At 50.6% G+C, this 18,053-nt stretch overlaps 1 protein-coding gene across 1 annotated transcript in view; it reads left to right on the top strand.

Moving 5' to 3' along the window:
- The window catches only part of FSAF1 (40S small subunit processome assembly factor 1), a 241,315-nt gene that overhangs the window by 205,517 nt on the left and 17,745 nt on the right, over positions 1 to 18,053 (top strand). Inside the window, exon 6 of the mRNA XM_085612025.1 lies at positions 16,141 to 16,187. Coding sequence (XP_085468151.1) covers positions 16,141 to 16,187 — 47 coding nt within the window. The remainder of the gene's footprint in view (positions 1 to 16,140; positions 16,188 to 18,053) is intronic.

The following is an 18,053-nucleotide window of genomic DNA, read 5'->3' as shown; positions in this document are numbered from 1 at the left end:
TGCCACAGTAAACTTGACGTGAAGCATCTGTATAAGACACCTAGATATATAACAGCCTTGAAAAAGTCCTGTGGGGACGAAGCGCGCCACGTCAGCTATCAATTTGGTGCTGTGGTTTAAAAAAAAAAAAAGAATCAGGAAGAAAAGAAAAAAGAATAAAGTAAGAACATGCTTTCATTAATCTGATGACTAACTTGATTTATTTCGGAGGCAGTACATGAATGTTGCTTATATTCAATTGTTGACATTTGTGTGCATTTATGATTTTTGGATAAAAAATTCGGACAATCAATAATGTATGCTAATATTTGAGTGCAGAACCAATTCTGTTCCCCATATAAAACTATAAGTCCCATGAGGCCAAAGAGAAAACGGGCCAATGGAAAACAATAGAGCAAAGAAGACCCAATAGGTGACTATCCAACAGTACAACAGCCCTCTTGACTTCGAACAGTTCCTCCTTTTCTATGTGCGAGATGTCAACAATAGTCCATAAATAAAGGAAATATAGGTAGAACAAGACAAGAGAAACCAGTTCTTGGCAAAAGTCTTTGCATCTGAGACCAACACAAGGAACCAGATCATCCCAGGAAGATTATCCAGATGAATCCAAGGTAGGCATCATAGGAGATGGGAACACAGCCTCCATTTAAACTTTATTGAAAGTTTGCTGGCAAAGCTGGAGCTCCCTACAAGGGGGGGGGGGGGGGGGGAGTGAGGAACATCAGTTAAAACAGTGTTGAGACGGGATAAAACTTGCCTCCGTGTCTTTAATAAAATTAAGGCTTTCCTTCATTAAAATACTAGGAAAATCTACATTTTATTGCAAGATTCAAAGCTCCTGTTATGCTAATTTTAAGCAAATTCGCAACCACGTAAGCAGGATTGTGAACACGTTTACAATAAAACGTGCTAAACACATTTCATAAGACCAGTCAGCTGATCTGAGAATGTCCTCCAGTCGTGAACTGGCCCAGAAAGCAGTATAGTCCATAGCACCTCTGAATGAATGAGCTCCAAAAATGGAGGTATCCGTGCCAGCCAAAGACAACCAATCAGACCCAACAAGCCAGATTAGGAGAGGAAACAGGATTGTGAGGTTTACTGAAGGAAATGAGGAGTTGAGACTGAGAGGACATTCTAAGATCAACTGTTCGGGACTCATAAACTTTAAGACATTGCTCAACACAAAGGTTTGGTTGATCCGGAAAATGAGGGTAGAAAACAGAGGTTATGTTTGTTTTAGAACATCTGTGAACTGAAAATAAAACACCTGTGGGAGTAAACTGGCGAGAGGTTAGATCTAAAGCCTTGACATCAGAAATACGTTTAATAGAAACAAGACATAATAACATTGTAAGCTTCGCAGAGCGCATTTTCAGAGAAGGGGCAGAATTCTCGGGCCAATCAATAAACCGCTTCAAAACAGTAACATCCCAAAGTTTACTGTATTTTGGAACAGGAGGGTTAGAGAACTTTACTCCCTTTGGCAGACGGCAAATGAGCTGCTGCTCTCCCACTGGTTTCCTATTGATATAAGGATGGTTCATAGAAATGGTTGATCTGTACAAATTAATTGTCTGGTAGGACTTACCTCACAAAGCTTCTGCTGCCAGAAACTTTACGATATAAAATGTATCTGCTGAAAAGGGATACACCGATTTTCCCAAACACCTACTTTCCCAAAGACACCAAGCTGATTTCTAAGCCTTGGAGGTACTGTGCGCCCAGGAATTGTTGATAAAGATTGACACTTCTGCCACAATAAAAGAGCCAGATTGGGAGAGCCGCGATTTTCCAATCTGAAAGAAGGAGGGCGTTGTCTAAAACTAGGTTGTCAGGATGACCCCAAGGATCTAGGAGGAGATTGGGGAAAGATGGAAGAAGGACTGGGAAGGCTATTGCTAACTCCAAAAGAGGAGGGAACCAGTCTTGGGATTTTTATAGTGGTTTTATTGCCTCAAGATTTCTCAAGGGTTCCTCCTCATGGGAATTTCCATCCTTGCAAAGCGGATGATCAACCAGGCACCTATTGTCACGCCTGCCGATTCCAGCCCCCGGATGAATCCGTTCCCTGTCCAAGATGGCCGCTCCTGAGTGCGCAGGCGCAACATGGTCAGGCGAGTTGAAAAGCCTGACTTCCGGTTTACTTGGAGCTTCGCGTTCCAGTGGGGCTCCTCAGGCTGTTGCGATACTTATCCTCATCGTTCTGAGTTTCCTGGACTACCTCGGTAGTCGCTTTGTTCCCGTGTCCTTCGCCCAACCTCTTTTGAGGATTCCGCGGTTGCTCCATTTTTTACCGCAACCCTCTCTGTCAGAGCTCTGACACCCGAGCCTGTTTCCTCCCGCTCGGGGGCTCCTTTTTGTTTCGCGCCGTTTGGCGCCTTATTCCTTTGCTCTGTCAAGCATAATTCAGCAGGTAGTAGTGTACTCCGCCCACCTTACCGGACCTTGTCCCGTGGGCCGGCCGGGTTTAACTGCTCCTGCACCTCTGTTTCGTTCCTTGTCTGCCCCATCCTCCAGAGACCCGCTTTCCTTCGTTTCCTAACTTGGAGAGCTGGCCATTTTCACTACTGCTGGCAGTCGGGACTACATACAAGGCTCCTTTCTTCACATCTCAAGGTACTGTGCCGGGGGAGCATTGAGGGAGGGGGTGTTAGTTCCCATACTACGAGCATTCATCCTTATCCTGTTCCTTTTATGGTTCCATAGATCCTAATCAAAGATGTGTCTCACATAACACCATGAGCAGTTCCAGTAAACTTCTTAGGATTCCCTTCACAACCAGTCCAGTAGGTAGGCGAGCCTCCTGTTGGTAGCCAGGACAGGTGGGAGGGGGCTTTTAGGGATCTTCACCTCACTTCTCATTATTATTATATGTTCTTTGTGCCTTTTTCAGACTTCCGCTCTCTAAAGACCACAGTGACGAGAAAGAAGGCAGTTCTCTGGATGCTACCCTCCTTTCCTTGTTTTGTATCCCCTCTTTCCCTTCTTACCCGTGTGTTCTAGGGTTTGATAGCCACACGGTGTGAGAAGGGACGGTTGGGAGTTAGCCTCTGCACCTCGCAACAGCAGCGTGGGGACTCGGTGGCGCTCCTGCAGAATCCCATCCGGTAAGAACCTGACACCTATTTGTTGGGAACGGATGGCGTTCTTCAGTATTTTGGGGAGGGACAGGATCAACGGAGCCTGATTTTTCTGTGGAGGAATGTCGTGGTGTATAGTGAAGTCTTGGGGCATGGTGGAGACTTTTGACATGGTCAGGTTTTGAGGCAGGTGGAGGAATTGCTGGGAGGTAGAGAGATGGGGTCCGGCGGAGGAATGAGGGTTGGTGGAGGTATTGAAGCAGGGGTTCAGGAAAAACGTGGCCTGAGGAAACATTAGAAATGTCAGGACCTCTCTGTCGTACAGACATGGCAGAAATAATGTATTCCAGGGTGCCAGTTGTAATCTCCAGTTGTTTACTGACACCCTGGATTGTATCCAACAACACTGACTTCCCCACAGAGAGACTCCTAAGAATCTGCAGTGGCTCTTTTGACACCAGTGTGGAGATAGGATCAGAGGGAAGAGGGTCAAGGAGACCCAAGTCTATCTTCGGAGTGTGTGCTGGCTTGGTGTTGAGAGACCGGAGTGAGGGTGGTGCTGCTGGTTGTAGTGGGAGTGGCAAACCGATGTCTGTGTGGACTCCCAACATTTCAGCTACCACACAAAGGCCCATATTTATCATTCTTTCAAACAGTGCAACGCAGCAAGACAGGTTGCTGTGCCGTGCTTCTTGAAATGGAGAGAGTAGGGATGCACCACAACTACCAAGATATGGCTCATTTCTGTTCTCGGCCTGCACTGGCGCACAATAAGCAGCCTAGTGCCAACGCACCATGGAGCAATGGTGGTTGCTTTACAGACAGGATTGTTTGAGGGGTGCTAGAGGGCGCGCGGACAAGATGGCTGCAAACCTGTAAGGCTCCTGCAGCTTAGAGCCGTTATTCTGCACTTCTCCTGCCTGTGGCACGCACCGGGGCTGCTGCTGCCGCCCGCTATCGGCTGAGGGACTCCGGCGGTCCTGGGAGGGAAAAACAAGAAGCGGAGTCGGCTCCCCGCCGAAGATTTCAGCTCTGACTGCTATCCCGGCACGACGGATGAAGCGTGCTGTAGGTGACGACCGGCCGAGGGGACTACTGCAGACCGCGGCTTGACACGCGGGGCCCAGGCCGCGCGCCACGAAAACGGGCGGCAAACGACCAGCTGGTGACCTGCGGGGCCGCTGACGACACCCCCAAAAGACAACGGGGCTCGGGGGAGCTGGTGATAGACTACGCTACGGCACCGCATGTGAGACGTACCGGAGCTGTGGGACTCGCTGTGGAGGTTATCCCTGCCAGAAGGTGGCGACTTGCATTGCAGACGGCGGAGCTGGCACCGGAGGAGAGGATCTAAGGCGGCCAGCGTGTGGGCAGAAGAGATCTCCCGCTCCGACTGAGATCCCCTGGGTGAGACCTCAACAATCGCCTGTTGGAGTGACCGGGTGAGGAGTGTGGGACCGTCGTCTGGAGCCGGGGGGGACCGCTGAGACTGTGAAGGTGAGGTTGTGTGCAACGCGGAAAGAGCGGTCCGGCTGGGCGTCCCCGAATGTAAATATGGGGAGTCAGGCTGCCCTGACGCTCTGAACGGCACTGTTGTGCCCCAGACCCCAGAAACGTAGCGGATTGGGACCTGGCACCCGGGAGCAGTCCTAGAGCTGGATGACGGCAGAGACACGAGGAGCTGCGGACATTTGCGCGACGGAGCGGCTGCCTGGAGGCCCGACCCCCGGGAGGCACATAGCTGTGGATGGACCCCATTCCCTTCACGCCTGACGCCCGCAGGAGGCACTGAGACGCCGGTAAGCCTACTGGCATAGGTTGGTGGGGACAGGCCAAGGTCGGCGGAGAGTGGAGGAGCGATCCCTGACGCGGGTGAAAGGTCAGGGGAACACGGCACGGAAGAGCCTTGAGCGCTGCCCGGACTGCGATACCGGCGCTGCCCAACGGATTGAGATGCCCCTGTCTGGCCCCTAAGCGCTAGGCGCTGACAACCGAGGTGGAGCGTCATTGGACTCTGCTAGTGAGTGGCGCAATCGCTGGGCCCGGGAAGAGATAAGCGGTGGGCGATTCTGTCGCGGGCTGCGCCCAATGTGACCAGGGCACGACACTCTCGATCCATGGGGGGAGCCAATCGGATGCAGCCGACTCTACAGGGGCGACTATAGTGATTAGGAGGACTCTGTGACCCCTTCCCTTCCCTGAAGCTGGTTGTGGAGGTGGGAAGTTGGCCCCTTGCTACCTGAATACAGTGGTGCCCACGGTCACACCTACCTGAAACACCTCGTTGGGATTCACGAATGCCGTCAGCTCAGCAATTAGCCATGGGGCGGCTGCGGAACAAGCAGAATGAGAGCCGGCTTCGAGTGGAGGGCCCTGGTCCGGCATCGGGTCGCTCTGATGGAGATACGGAACCACCAGTGTCGACATTAGCGGACAAAATGGACACCATGCTGGCGGCGGTGGACCGACTGAGCAACACCTTGGAACAAACTAGAGCTTCATTAGAATCCCGTCTTGACAAAGTCACAGTGGATTTTACCCTACTTCATGCTGACCATCGTAAATTAGCAGACACCGTTGCTAACCAGTGTCAGCTGCAACAGGATGTCCAACCGGTAGTGCGCAGCCACTCTGCAACTTTACAGGACTTGATCGATCGGGTTAACACTTTGGAAGACCGTGCTGAGGACGCAGAAGGCCGCTCTCGGCGCCAGAACATACGTGTGGTGGGACTACTGGAAGGCAAGGAGGGTCGGCATCCGGAGCAGTTCATTGAGGGGTGGCTACGGGACGTACTCCCCTCTGGGGTGCTCTCCCCACAGTTTGTAGTGGAGTGCCGGTGCGGAGGCCCGTCCCTGGGGCGCGGCCACGTCCCTTTCTGTTCAGACTCCTCAACTACCGCGACAGGGACGTGATACTCCGTGAAACAAGGAAGATGGATGCCCTGACGGTAGGGGTTGGCCCGGTGATGCTGTTTCCGGACTATACAGCGACGGTCCAGAAGCGGAGAAGTAATTACCTAGAGGTGAAGCGCCGGCTACGCGAATTACAGATCCCATATTCGCTGTTGTTCCCCTCGCGCCTTCGGGTGGTCACAAAGGAGGGGACACACTTTTTTGACGCCCCGTCTGATGTCTGCGACTGGCTGGAGGAAATGGGACAACACAGTGGCCCGAAACCCTTGGACTCGGGCATTGGAGGGGGACGAGAGCGACGGCCGAGACGACGGCGCCAGAGGGAAAGGCGTGGAGGGGCAGGACTGAGCCTTCCTGCAGCACCTAGCCCAGAGAAGATGCGTCTGGAACGCCAGGAAGCCCTTGAGGCGATGGCAACACTGGGATCTGTGAGCAGTCAGGGGGATGTGGCAGCCCGCGAACATAGTGATACTGAGACTGACAGATCTTCCCCTCCAGCTGCCATGCTCTCAGAGGACCAAATGTTGCCAGTGGTGACGCCTCAAACTGCTGACATTATTGTGTGAACACTGGCTCGTCGGGACAATGATAAGTACTGGCGATGCGAGGAGGTGAAGTGGGTATCGCCGAACACCTTTGGGAGACGGGGTTGCGGACCTTGCTGCCTTCTTCTTTGATGTAGCGTGGCCCCTTGTGCTGGTGCATGCGGACTGGATGGGGCTTCGCTGATGGCCCGGGAGTTGGCGGGACAGCGCGGATTTCCCCGACCACGGAGTGGGAGGTGAGGAATATACATGATTCAGCCAATAGACAGAGGACGGCGGCAGTGGACGCATTCGCACTCCTGGTGTGTGTTTGACACAGCAAGCAACACAGAAGACACACAAGGCGCAGACGGGGGTAACATTGGGCTCTAATAACTCGGGACCAATCACTCTACACCCACTAGCAAACACCTGGCCTAGTATTTCATAGGCGACTGAGTTATAAGTTTGGACGAATGCCCGTTCTGGGGTTTGCCCTCGCAGTTCTGCAGTTTTTGATTTTAGTTAGGTGCACTCAGCAACGCACTGTAGTTTTCTTGTTCATTATGTTCTTGCAGCAGGCAGACATGACCACCGTAATTGCAGTCCCTCCCCTTGGCTGGCCCGCTCCTGGCCTTGAGCCTCATACAATCCTTACTCATACTCGATGGCAGACACCGCGTTAGTTACATGGAACATAAGAGGTATGCACACGCCAGCGCGCCACTACTCTGTTTTTGCCTACCTGCAACGGCATAGGGTGGCCATAGCCCTTCTCCAAGAGAACCATATGACCCAACCAGAACTAGATAAACTGCGTGCTCGATGGAGGGGGCAGCTTTTTGGGACCACATACTCTGCACATGCCCATGGCACACTGATCTGGGTAAGAGCTGGTACACCTTTTACATGCGCAGACGCGGTGGTTGATCCCACTGGGCGATACACGCTGGTTAGGGGGAAACTCAATGGACAACCTATACTTCTGGGCTCGCTCTATGCCCCGAACGTCGACCAACCGTCGTTCTTGGATCAACTTTCGGTGGCGTTAACACCGTATGTGGGTCTTCCATGGCTACTGGGTGGGGACTTTAACGCAGTGCTTGACACACACCTCGACAGGTCATACCCGCCACTCCGTAGCACACAGGCAGTCTCGAACGCAAGGAGTCTAACAGACTGGTTGACGTGCTGGGCATTATATGATATATGGCGTACCCTGCATCCTAGCGACCGTCTCTACTCGTACTACTCGGTGGTGCATGACCTTCATGTCCGCCTCGACAGGGTGGTGGGCTCTCCCTCATTGACCCCTCCTGATAGCTCAGGCAGAATACTTGGGCCGGACCCATTCGGATCATAATCCGCTTCGGCTGAGGCTATGCTGGGACCCGGGAAGACCCCCCGTTCCGACGTGGCAACTGCAGCCGGCCGCTCTCGAGGACGCGGAGTTTCGTGCCTCGCTAGGCACGGCGATCGAGCAGTTTTTTTACCTAAACGAGGGAACTGCAGGAAATGCGCTGACGGAATGGGATGCGCACAAATCCACAATACGGGGACACTGCCTGGGGGCGACGGGGAATATTCGTAAGCAGCTCATGTTGTCGCTCGCTGCCTTGGAGTCGCGCCTTCTGTCGTGTGAACACCATGGTGAAGGAGGAGGTCGGGACTCGACCCGGTTGGCGCGACTCCGGACGCGACATGCTGAGCTGATGGAGCGACTACGATGCCACAATTATGCTGCTCATTCGGCTCTGGTCCATGCTACATCCGATAGAGCGGGGCGGTTACTGGCCTGGTTGATTAGACAGGAGACGGTACATGCACCAATCGAATCTATTCGTGGGCCAAACACAACACTGGTACATACGCAGCAGGAGATCCACCAAATACTGACAGCACATTACGCTGCCCTATACACCTCGACAGGGCGCAGACAGGCACAGGATCTGGACCAGTTTCTGGAGGCCGCCTGTCTGTCCACGGTTCCGGGTGCCCATCAGGAGACGCTAGAGGCCCCCCCTCATGTTGGAGGAGATAGGGGAGGCGGTAGCTTCACTGGCCTCTGGAAAGGCGCCTGGGCCGGACGGACTTCCGTCGGAGTATAATAAGGCCTATCGGAAGTCCCTGGTGCCTAGGCTGCATGCGCTATATCTCATGGCCCTTGAAGAGGCTACCCTGCCTGCCTCTATGAGGGAGGCCTACCTGATCTCCTTACTCAAGCCAGGGCGTGACCCTACCAACTTGGGGTCCTACCGTCCCCTTGCCCTTCTCAACGCTGACTACAAAATTCTGGCCAAGGTCCTGGCGGAGCGGCTGACCCCAACGGTGCCAGTGTTGGTGCACAAGGACCAAAATGGGTTTGTGCCCAAGCGCAGCACCTCTCTTAATCTGCAACAGTTTTTCCGAGTAGCCACGGAGGGAGCGCAACATTGGCCAAGGGCAGGCTGTTTGGTATTGGACCTTGAAAAGGCCTTCGACTGTCTTGAGTGGGGGTATCTGGTGGCGGCGCTGTCACATTACGGGCTAGGCCTCTGGTTCCTCCAAATGGCGGCGCTCCTCTATAAAAACCCTGTGGTGCGGGTGAGAACCGGCCCATACATTTCTGGTGTCATCCCGGTTGGTCGTGGTACCAGGCAGAGGTGCCCTCTCTCGCGCCTCCTTTTTGCGCTCGCAATAGAGCCTTTAGCTGCTACCCTACGGAGGGTATTGACAGGCGGCATTCCCATGGGCGACGCGACTCATCAGGTTTCCCTATGTGCGGATGACCTCCTGGTCTTCATCAAAGATGTGGCGCACATCTCTGGGGACCTGGAGCGAGTCCTGACTGACTTTGCTGCGCTCTCCGGACTACGGGTAAATGCGGCTAAGTCGTGCCTTTATGCGTTCCGGGATGATACTCTGGATCTGCAGTACTGCTTGGGGTGTGTGCCAGTCAAGTGGCAACCAGACACCTTCCGTTACTTGGGCATCCAAATATATAGGCAACCAGCTGATCTAGTAGAGGGCAATTTGGGTAAGGCAGTAACAGCGGTCAGAACCCAGATGCGGTTTTGGGGTACCCTTCCTCTCACGGGGCGCATCGTTTTAGTTAAAATGGTGGTTCTGCCCAGGCTCCTATACTATTTTGCTAACCTGCCAATCTATATTCCGGCATCCTTCTTTGCAACCTTGGAGTGTTCGCTCCGGGATTTTGTGTGGGGTATTGCACACCACAGAGTGGCACTACCCAAGTTGTACCTCCCCACAGGCCAGGGGGGTCTCGCGATGCCGTGCTTTGCGCATTATTATCTAGCAGCGCAACTACAATGGGTGGCCAGGTGGCTGGCAGACAGAGCGGGATGACACGGCGTCCGCGGAGCCCCCTATCCCTCTGGCTGACATCGTTGCGTCGTTCCATCCGACCGCAGGGGTGTTTAAGCCGAGGCCCCTCCTCATTAAAGTGGCCTATAAATGCTTCCGCCGAGCTCTTCACCTAACCAGGAAATGTATCCCTTATGCCCCTGCCATACCGATAGAGGGCTCCCCTAGTGGGCGGAGGGTACTGAGCTCGCAAACTGGCATGCGGCGGATATTTACACATTGGGGGACCTCTACCGAGATGGTGCTCTTGTCCCATTCGCCTTGCTGGCGGAGGAGACAGGGTTACCAACTGGCCAATTTCTCTGTCACCGCTCACTTATCTCGACGCTGGCGAGCCGGTGGGGAGATCTTAAAGAGGAACCAGATCAGCACCTCACGATGCAATATCTGCATGTCATGGGGCGGGGGAGACATATGATACGTTGGTTCGCAGCTTTCCTGCGCACGCATGCGGCGACCGACTTGTCCCCGCTGCGCCATAAATGGGAGGCGGACCTGGACCGTCCAATGGCTGACAAGGAATGGAGCAGAGCGCTGCAAGGTCCCACGCGGATTCCCCGTAACATGCGGTTCCGCCAAATCCAATACTTTATTCTACACAGAGCATATCTCACACCCGACTCTATAAATAGGTATTTTCATCGCGCAGACGCAAGTTGTCCACGCTGCAAGGTGCTGGACTGGTTCACATGTTGTGGAGCTGTCCCTCACTGGATGTGTACTGGCGGGTGGTGCACGAAGCATTAAGTACCTGCACGGGTCGGCTGGCGCCGTTGGAGTGGTCGGTCTGCCTGCTACACCTGTTTCGCAGAACCCCTCCTACGAAGGTCGCCTCTCGATTTTTCGACTTGGGCCTGGTGGTGACGAAGCGGTTGCTTACCAAACGTTGGAAGGCAGCGGAACCCCCCCCCCCGAGCACGAGCATGGTGGAGTTCAGTGCTGGTGTGGGCGGGAGCGGAGGGCGTGCCCTCTTGAGGGAGGAAACGATGGGCCTCAGGCGAACACCCATAGCGAACCAGTGGAACGCACTCTTGCAGACCCTGACACAACGAGACGGGGACACCCTGTGACCCTGTGAGACGCACACTGGGGATCCACTTATTGAGGAGGAAGGGGGTGGAGGTCGGAGCGGGAGTCAGGCATGAAAGGTGTCTTAAGGGCCTTAGCTGGCTAGGTGTGGTACCGGGGAGAAGAGATACTATTAATAGAGCTGTCTGCACAAGGGGATGCGGGATTGATGGGGAGGGGGGGGGGGGGGGTCAGGCCGGGGGACGGAACATGGGGATGTTACAGTGAATGCCGAAGTTGCTGCTGTTGTTATGTTGAGGCACTTGTTGTTCTGCCCTCTCTTCTTGCTGTTTAAGTGAACTGTTTAGAGGAATGCAATAGGGAAGTACGGGTGCATTATGAGTGGCTCCTCTAGGGGAAGCCCCCCAGCGACGTGAGAGCAAAGGGGAATGCTGAGATAATGGTGCTGGCTGGGAGGCCCATAATGCGCATTTTCCCTAGTAAGTGCGTATAGCACTTGATCCTGTTTGTTACCATGCTCATGCCTAACGATGTATCATTGGTCTTATTTCAATCATTAGCCATCAGGTTGCTCCAATGTACTAGGTACTGTGATTATATCTACAAAATGCCAATGAACAGATTTCATAATGGAAGCACGAAGGGGGTGAGCGGGCGAAATACTAGCGGCTTGCCTTGGTGAGGCCCCTTAGTGACAAGATAACGAAGGGGACGTTGTGTTAGTAGTTTCAGTTGAGAGGCCCGCAATGTTTTTCTTTTATTAGAGATTAGGTGACGAGCCCGCTCCCATTTATTAATGTACACCTGACTAGATATGTACCATTGAGTCTATTTCAAATGCAAGTCATCCGGATCTTAAAATGTACTGTGTATTTTGTTTAAAACAAAGAAATTCCAATAAACAGATTTCATAATAATACAGACAGGATTGTTTTTAGCAGTAGGAGGTACCTTCCTTCACAAAAGCTATCCTTAGTGGCATATTCCTCTTTCTAAGTGAGCTGCAGATTGCAGCATACTTAGAAAGCAGAATGATTGAGGAGAAAGGAAGATCATTTTCCTTGTTACACCTTTGGTGGGAAGGCCTACAGGCTCACTCACCTTTTTAAAATTCCACTACTATGTGTTAATCTTACCCTTGACCTACCTCAGGTGAATGTAGAGTGCTGTGTTGCCTAGGAGTTGTGACTCTGCGCTGGATGTATGTGTGCTTGGGAATAGTACAGTACAGAGGTAAAGCAGTACGTACTGTATTGTACATGTGGAATTAGTTCATGTGCTGTGTGTATGTATGCTTGTGAGGAATACATTACATGAACGATTTAGTGCTCTGCGTGCGCAATAAAACCGTGTGCTTATGGAAAGTACTATACATGGAGGGTAAAGTGGTGTGCAGCATGCACAGCGTATGTGTGTGCTGGCAATGAGTTTGTGTTTACAAATTACACACCCCGGTACAACACCGAAAAGCAACAATACTGAGCATTGTGCATGGACTGAATGTGTATGCTGAATGTATGTATGTCTGTAGTGATAACAGTAAAGAGTATGTGTACTAGAAAAGTACCCTGAGTGCAAGTGTGCCTCCATTACATGGATGACCGTGGGCCCCATTTTGGGTAGTCCAGGCCTACCTGGAGAAGACATGAGGAGTAGAGGAAACCCCCAGACAGATTTTGTATATTGCTACATTCCTGTGAGCCGGGTGTGACACACGCTGGAGGAAGGGGGGAAGAGACTACCCCTTGCACTTCAAAAGGTAGCTCTTTGATTCAGTAATAGAACAAAGGAAGGGGCCTGGACACACCCCAGGAAGGAGAAGAGGGCTGATAAAGGAATAATAAAGAGTAGGGCTGGTAGCCCAGAATTCACCTTTTGATGCACATAGGACTCTGACTGATATCCAGATGTGAAATGTGGTCACTCCCATGGCCTGTGTTGTGGGACATTCACCTTCGGAGTCTTTCCTGCTGTGACAGACAGCCTTTCAAGAGGAAAGAAGAAAAAGAAATGTGTGCACTTCAAAAGAAGCAGAACCCCAAACATAAAACTTCAAAGACCCAGACCCTAAATCACATTTGGTGTCTGGAAACTAACTATAAGAAGGGGAGGTTGAGACTCCAAAATTGGTAATCTGCTAAGCAGCCAGGCGGGGTGTATGAGAAGAGGAAGCTCTGCAAGACTTCTGTCTGTGACTGGCGGCAAAGGCCTTCTAGTCTCCCTGATGGGTGAGGGGACATCTTCCAGAAAAACCAAGTTCACCTCCCCTGGAGTAACAGCGACTGCCGGTTTGTGTGCCCCGTGAGGAAGAGGAGAGTGTTGAAGAGAGCGAGGTCCAGTTGGGAGCCCTACTGAGAGGATTCCCTGAGCAAGGTATGAGGAAATGGCTTTGCACCGATCTGGTCATTGCGCATGTGCAGGAGCAATCCAGCGACCTCTGTATGCCAGGAGAGGTCCACCGCGACCTGAGCCGTGTAGAGTGCCGTAGGGAAAGAGCCGGGCCTGCACCAACTCAATGTGGTAACCCCGTGTGCTAGAGTGCGGCACCATTGAATTTATTCTTGCCAAAGAGTTCAGACTTGTGTCCGCCTTGGTTGGCAACCCGGTATTCAAGGGGGCAGGCGCCATGGTTTAGGCAGTCGCACTGTAGGAGTCTGTGCCTAGGCCAGAAAGTACAGTGGCAACCTCGTTTGCCAGAGTGTCTGCCGATACCAACATTGCCAGAAGTGTGGGCCATTGACTGGAAAGGAAATTGAAGCTGGGACCGGCGGCTCGAGCCTGCACATCAAGACCTGCCCCTGACTGATCCTCCTGATAACTGTGAAGGATGCCCCAGGAGAAATCGCACCCTCACTGGGCTCTCTGGAGCTGGAAGATCAAATCCTCCCTCCCCACCCCACTTGTTTGAAAGAGTGACGTATCTCGTCTTCGCAGATTCGGAGCAGCTCTGATTGCTGTAACAAGCCAGCAGCACTGATCAAGGGAGGGAGCCTGCGCCTGTCAGATCCTGCTTTCTGCACCGTAGGCAGCCTGACTTCTCTGATCAGGAGTTGTAAGCACATGCAGAGAGGGCACTTGCTGCATTGTTGAACACTTATACTGCCGGAGTAGGCAAGACTTGAACTGAGCTTGTGGGGCCCTCGGGAACTAGCTGCTGATGGTGCTGCACCACTATAGACACTTTTGACTAGTTCCTAAAGAGTCAACTGGGAACTCTTGAGTACGGCCTAGTAGTGAGCATTCCCTGGATGCAGCCACCAACCATGTTAGAATTAACAGGTTGGAAAAGGGATTTTGCCTTGATAACATCAGAACTCCAACCTCAAGGAGATTGTGTCATTGCGTATAATGGTTGTTCTTCCTTTGAATGTGTAGAGTTTGAAATAAAATACTTCTTTTTATTATAAAAGTGATTATTTGACTGGACATTGATTTATTGATAGTTCTTTGTGCACTATGAGTTATGGGTCGTGTTTATCGACCTATATCTATATTTCCCCCATCGCTCTTCTGTGAGGGATTCCTTGACTGCTCGTTCACAGCTACCACTGAGAGTCAAGTGCAGAAGGGGTACTTGACGCAGTTGTTCAGGATCAATAGTAGGTCGGACCTTGGGGGTAAAAAGCCTCAACCACCACGGTTGGGCCCTATAACCCCTGCGTGCACAATGGCCATCGGAGAGGAGTTCTAACAATAAGCTAACATTGATTAATTGAAAGTAATGTTATTGGCCATTAAAACACTGGGTCTGATTTATATATTGTTGAATGGGATACTCTGTCACACATGTGACTGATAACCCATCTGTCATGTCACAATTGCCGTAGGCGTTAAGCTGCTTGAAAGGTGGAAGGGAGATGTCACACATTTGTGATAGAGTATACTTTCCGCCAAACACTAAAGAAGGCCCTAAGTGCCAAAATCTTATGGCACACAATTGGACTGACTTTTTGAAATATTCGATGTGAAAGACTGTATTTGTACTCGGGACATGTTACCATCACCCATAACAAATGTATGCACAGTGAACAGAGCAGTGATTGTCAGCTTATCATAAAGTGTGGAGAAGTGTGGCTCAATGATTAGAGCGTCAGACCCTGAGGCAGAGGTCTAGCCCGGGACCAGGGTTCAATTCCCCGCCTCGGCGGGTCTTGGGCTCAAAAATTCCACGGACCTGATAATTCTCGCCTGTACCTATTCCAATCATGGAGTCCCACTCTGCAACTCTGGGCAATAGCTTGCTTAATCTCCACAACGGCCCCCACAACGCTAAGGATGCCTGGCCTCCACCTTGGGGGTGCCCAGGAGTGGACGCCTCACAGGGAAAGCCAGGATGGGTTCCACAGCGGTATTCGTACAAGCGCCTTGAGACCCTTGCGGGTGAGTAGTGCGCTATACAAGTATCAAATTTACATTTTACATAAATGACAATGTACAGCATAAATACAACATACAGGTCACATACATGTGATGTCATTCACCTACATCACATGAAATAACTCCCAAATAAGATACTTCATAATGTTGGGGAAAAAACTAACTTGTAATATGATTGCAAAGTCCACTGCATGGTCTAAACTCCTATCGGTGTCCTGAAAATACGGTGGATATCCTGTGTGCGGTACAAAACATTGCATAGCCATTAATCCATTTGGTAGACAGTGAACTGGGTATTCACCACTTTTTCACAGTGTATCATGTCGCCAATCTATAAATAATGTAAAAAAACAAATCTTACGATGCCCAATGTCACCAAATTATTAACAACATAGTTATTGTTTTAGCAAATACTTGTTACTTAAGCAGGTGTTAACATGTTGAGCTAGGAAAATGCAGAAAACTCGTTAGAATTGTTATAATTGTTACAGAAACCATTGTCCAGGCACATAAATAACATCAATGGTCACAAAGGTGATCAAAGCACCCCCTTGTCGCCGGTCCAAGACTCCGCACTCCATGTCCAAGGCTGAGAAGGCCACTCCAACAATGTTGGATCAGGGCAATCATTGGGGAGGGGTGGGGGAGGGGGGTTTCACTGCCGTTGGTCCTCCCAACTTTTGCAGCAATTGATGATGTTGCCCGTTCACCCCCTGAAGGTTCATACTCCTGGAAATGCCCCACATTATGGCTACGGCTGATAGTATCTTTAATGCCCGTTGCAAAATTTTTATTGCCATTAACGCTGTTGCTTTCTTAAAAATCCTAACTTGTATTTCATTTCAGGAAATCAATCCCACAAAAAGAAAACGAAAACGCGGCTCTGAAGAAAGGTGAGTCTTACTCTGTAAAAAATACAGCTAATGTACATTTTAACGGTGTGTTACTATTGTATGTGTTTTTGAGTGAACTGCCTTTTCAAGAACAGTTGAATTTCAAGTCATCCATGTATCTACATTGTGTGAACCCTATTATTAAGCGTCCCCACAATTCCTTCCACTTCACCTCAGCGGTTGTCTTGAGGAACCTTCTACAAGTGTGGGATATTAAATCCTGGGCATTTCTTTTACGTGTTGTGGTTGATTGCAAGGGTCAATTTGTGGACTAGAGCGCTGCCTGCGTACCATGGAGTGGGGCTGTAGTGGTGGACACAAGTGCTGTCTCATTGAGTACATGTCGTTAGTTAAGAGTTATCAGTTTTGTACTGCTTTCCAAAAAAATATTAATTAGACATAGCCTTGTAGTTTCTGAGTTCCAATAGTGTGCATTGTTGTTTTTCAGGAGAGTAAATGTGTTGCAGGGTCATGGCAGTTTGTATTTGTCTTTCTAGAAATAGCATTGGTAAGAAGAATCTCTTCCGAGTCAATATAAACCTGGCTGAAGAGGCGGGGAATTAATTTGTAGAGGAGCAAATGAGCCTTGGATGGAGTTCACCTCCAGCACAATTTCTTTAAATAGGTTGTTAGTTGCCATGGACTCTGTTGCTGTCGGTTCTGGTCCCTTTTTGTCTATTTGAGGGGCATAGAATTTTGTCATTGATATCCGAAATTGAGTTATTCAAAAACACCTAAGGCACTTGTTAACTCTTTACAGTGACAATAAAAAGTACATATATTGAATGCACTGGTCAAGGTTTTTAATATCTTTAGCATAAGGAGAATTGACTTTGTGCACTGTCTGTTGGGTGCTGTGGTATTTTTGTGCAAAAAGATAGCTTTTCTTTGTTCTGAGTTGGATGTGCCAATGTTAGGTTGGAAAAGTCCTCTGCATTGTAAGAGGCATGAACCCCTGCCATAAGTGCCCAACTGCACTATTGTTTGGATCCCTAATACAGATGTTTTGTCATAGGCGAACACGGATCATGCATGCCTGCCATGATTTAGGCCTGCCTCACTAATTGTGGTTTTGTTGGACTGGGAGGGATTAACAAAGCGCTACCTTTATAGTGGTAGAACGCTACAGCCTTCACCAGGAATTAAGCAGCACAAGCATGGAGGTAGCAGCATACCTTGTAGTGATCTATAGTAGTGAACAGGGCCTTTTTTACCCTGTGTCATTGGAGTGAGGCCTACAGGGTCACCCCCCCGTCCCCCCCCGCCCCTTGTTTTTCTGCTGCTGTGTGCTTAACTCACCCCAGGCCTACATCAGGTAGATGTGGAAGAGCATGCATGATGGAAACGTGCTGAGTTCATGTGTGCTCGCAAGAAGTACACTTTTCAAGGGGTGAAGTGTGGTACAGTGCATGCATGGTAAATGTCTATATGCTGGCAGCATGTGCAGACTTAATGCGTTTGCTGCATGTAGTTATGCTTGTGGTGGCATAATACATGAAGGTAACAGTGCTGTGCAGCAAGTGCGCTGTGTATGTACACTGGGTTCCAGTGTGCCTGCACTTGTACATTACATGGATGACCTTAGGTTCTATTTTGGCAAGCTCGGGCCTGCCTATTGGAAATCATGAGGAGTAGAGGAATCTCCCAGACAGATTTGTATATTGCTGCATTTCTGTAAGCTGGGAGGACACGCACCAGCAAATGGGAGAGACAGGATCTCTGTGCAATTCAAGGGGCTCTTTGATTCAATGATAGATCACAAGGAACAGGCCTGCATACATCGCAGGAAGAGAGAGATGGGACTGATAAATCAATCATAAAGAGTACTGCTAGGAGCCCAGGATTAACCTTTTGATACACATATCA

The sequence above is a fragment of the Triturus cristatus genome, chromosome 6, assembly GCF_964204655.1.
Source record: "Triturus cristatus chromosome 6, aTriCri1.1, whole genome shotgun sequence".
NCBI lineage: Eukaryota > Metazoa > Chordata > Amphibia > Caudata > Salamandridae > Triturus > Triturus cristatus.
This window is presented reverse-complemented; position numbering and strand designations above follow the sequence as displayed.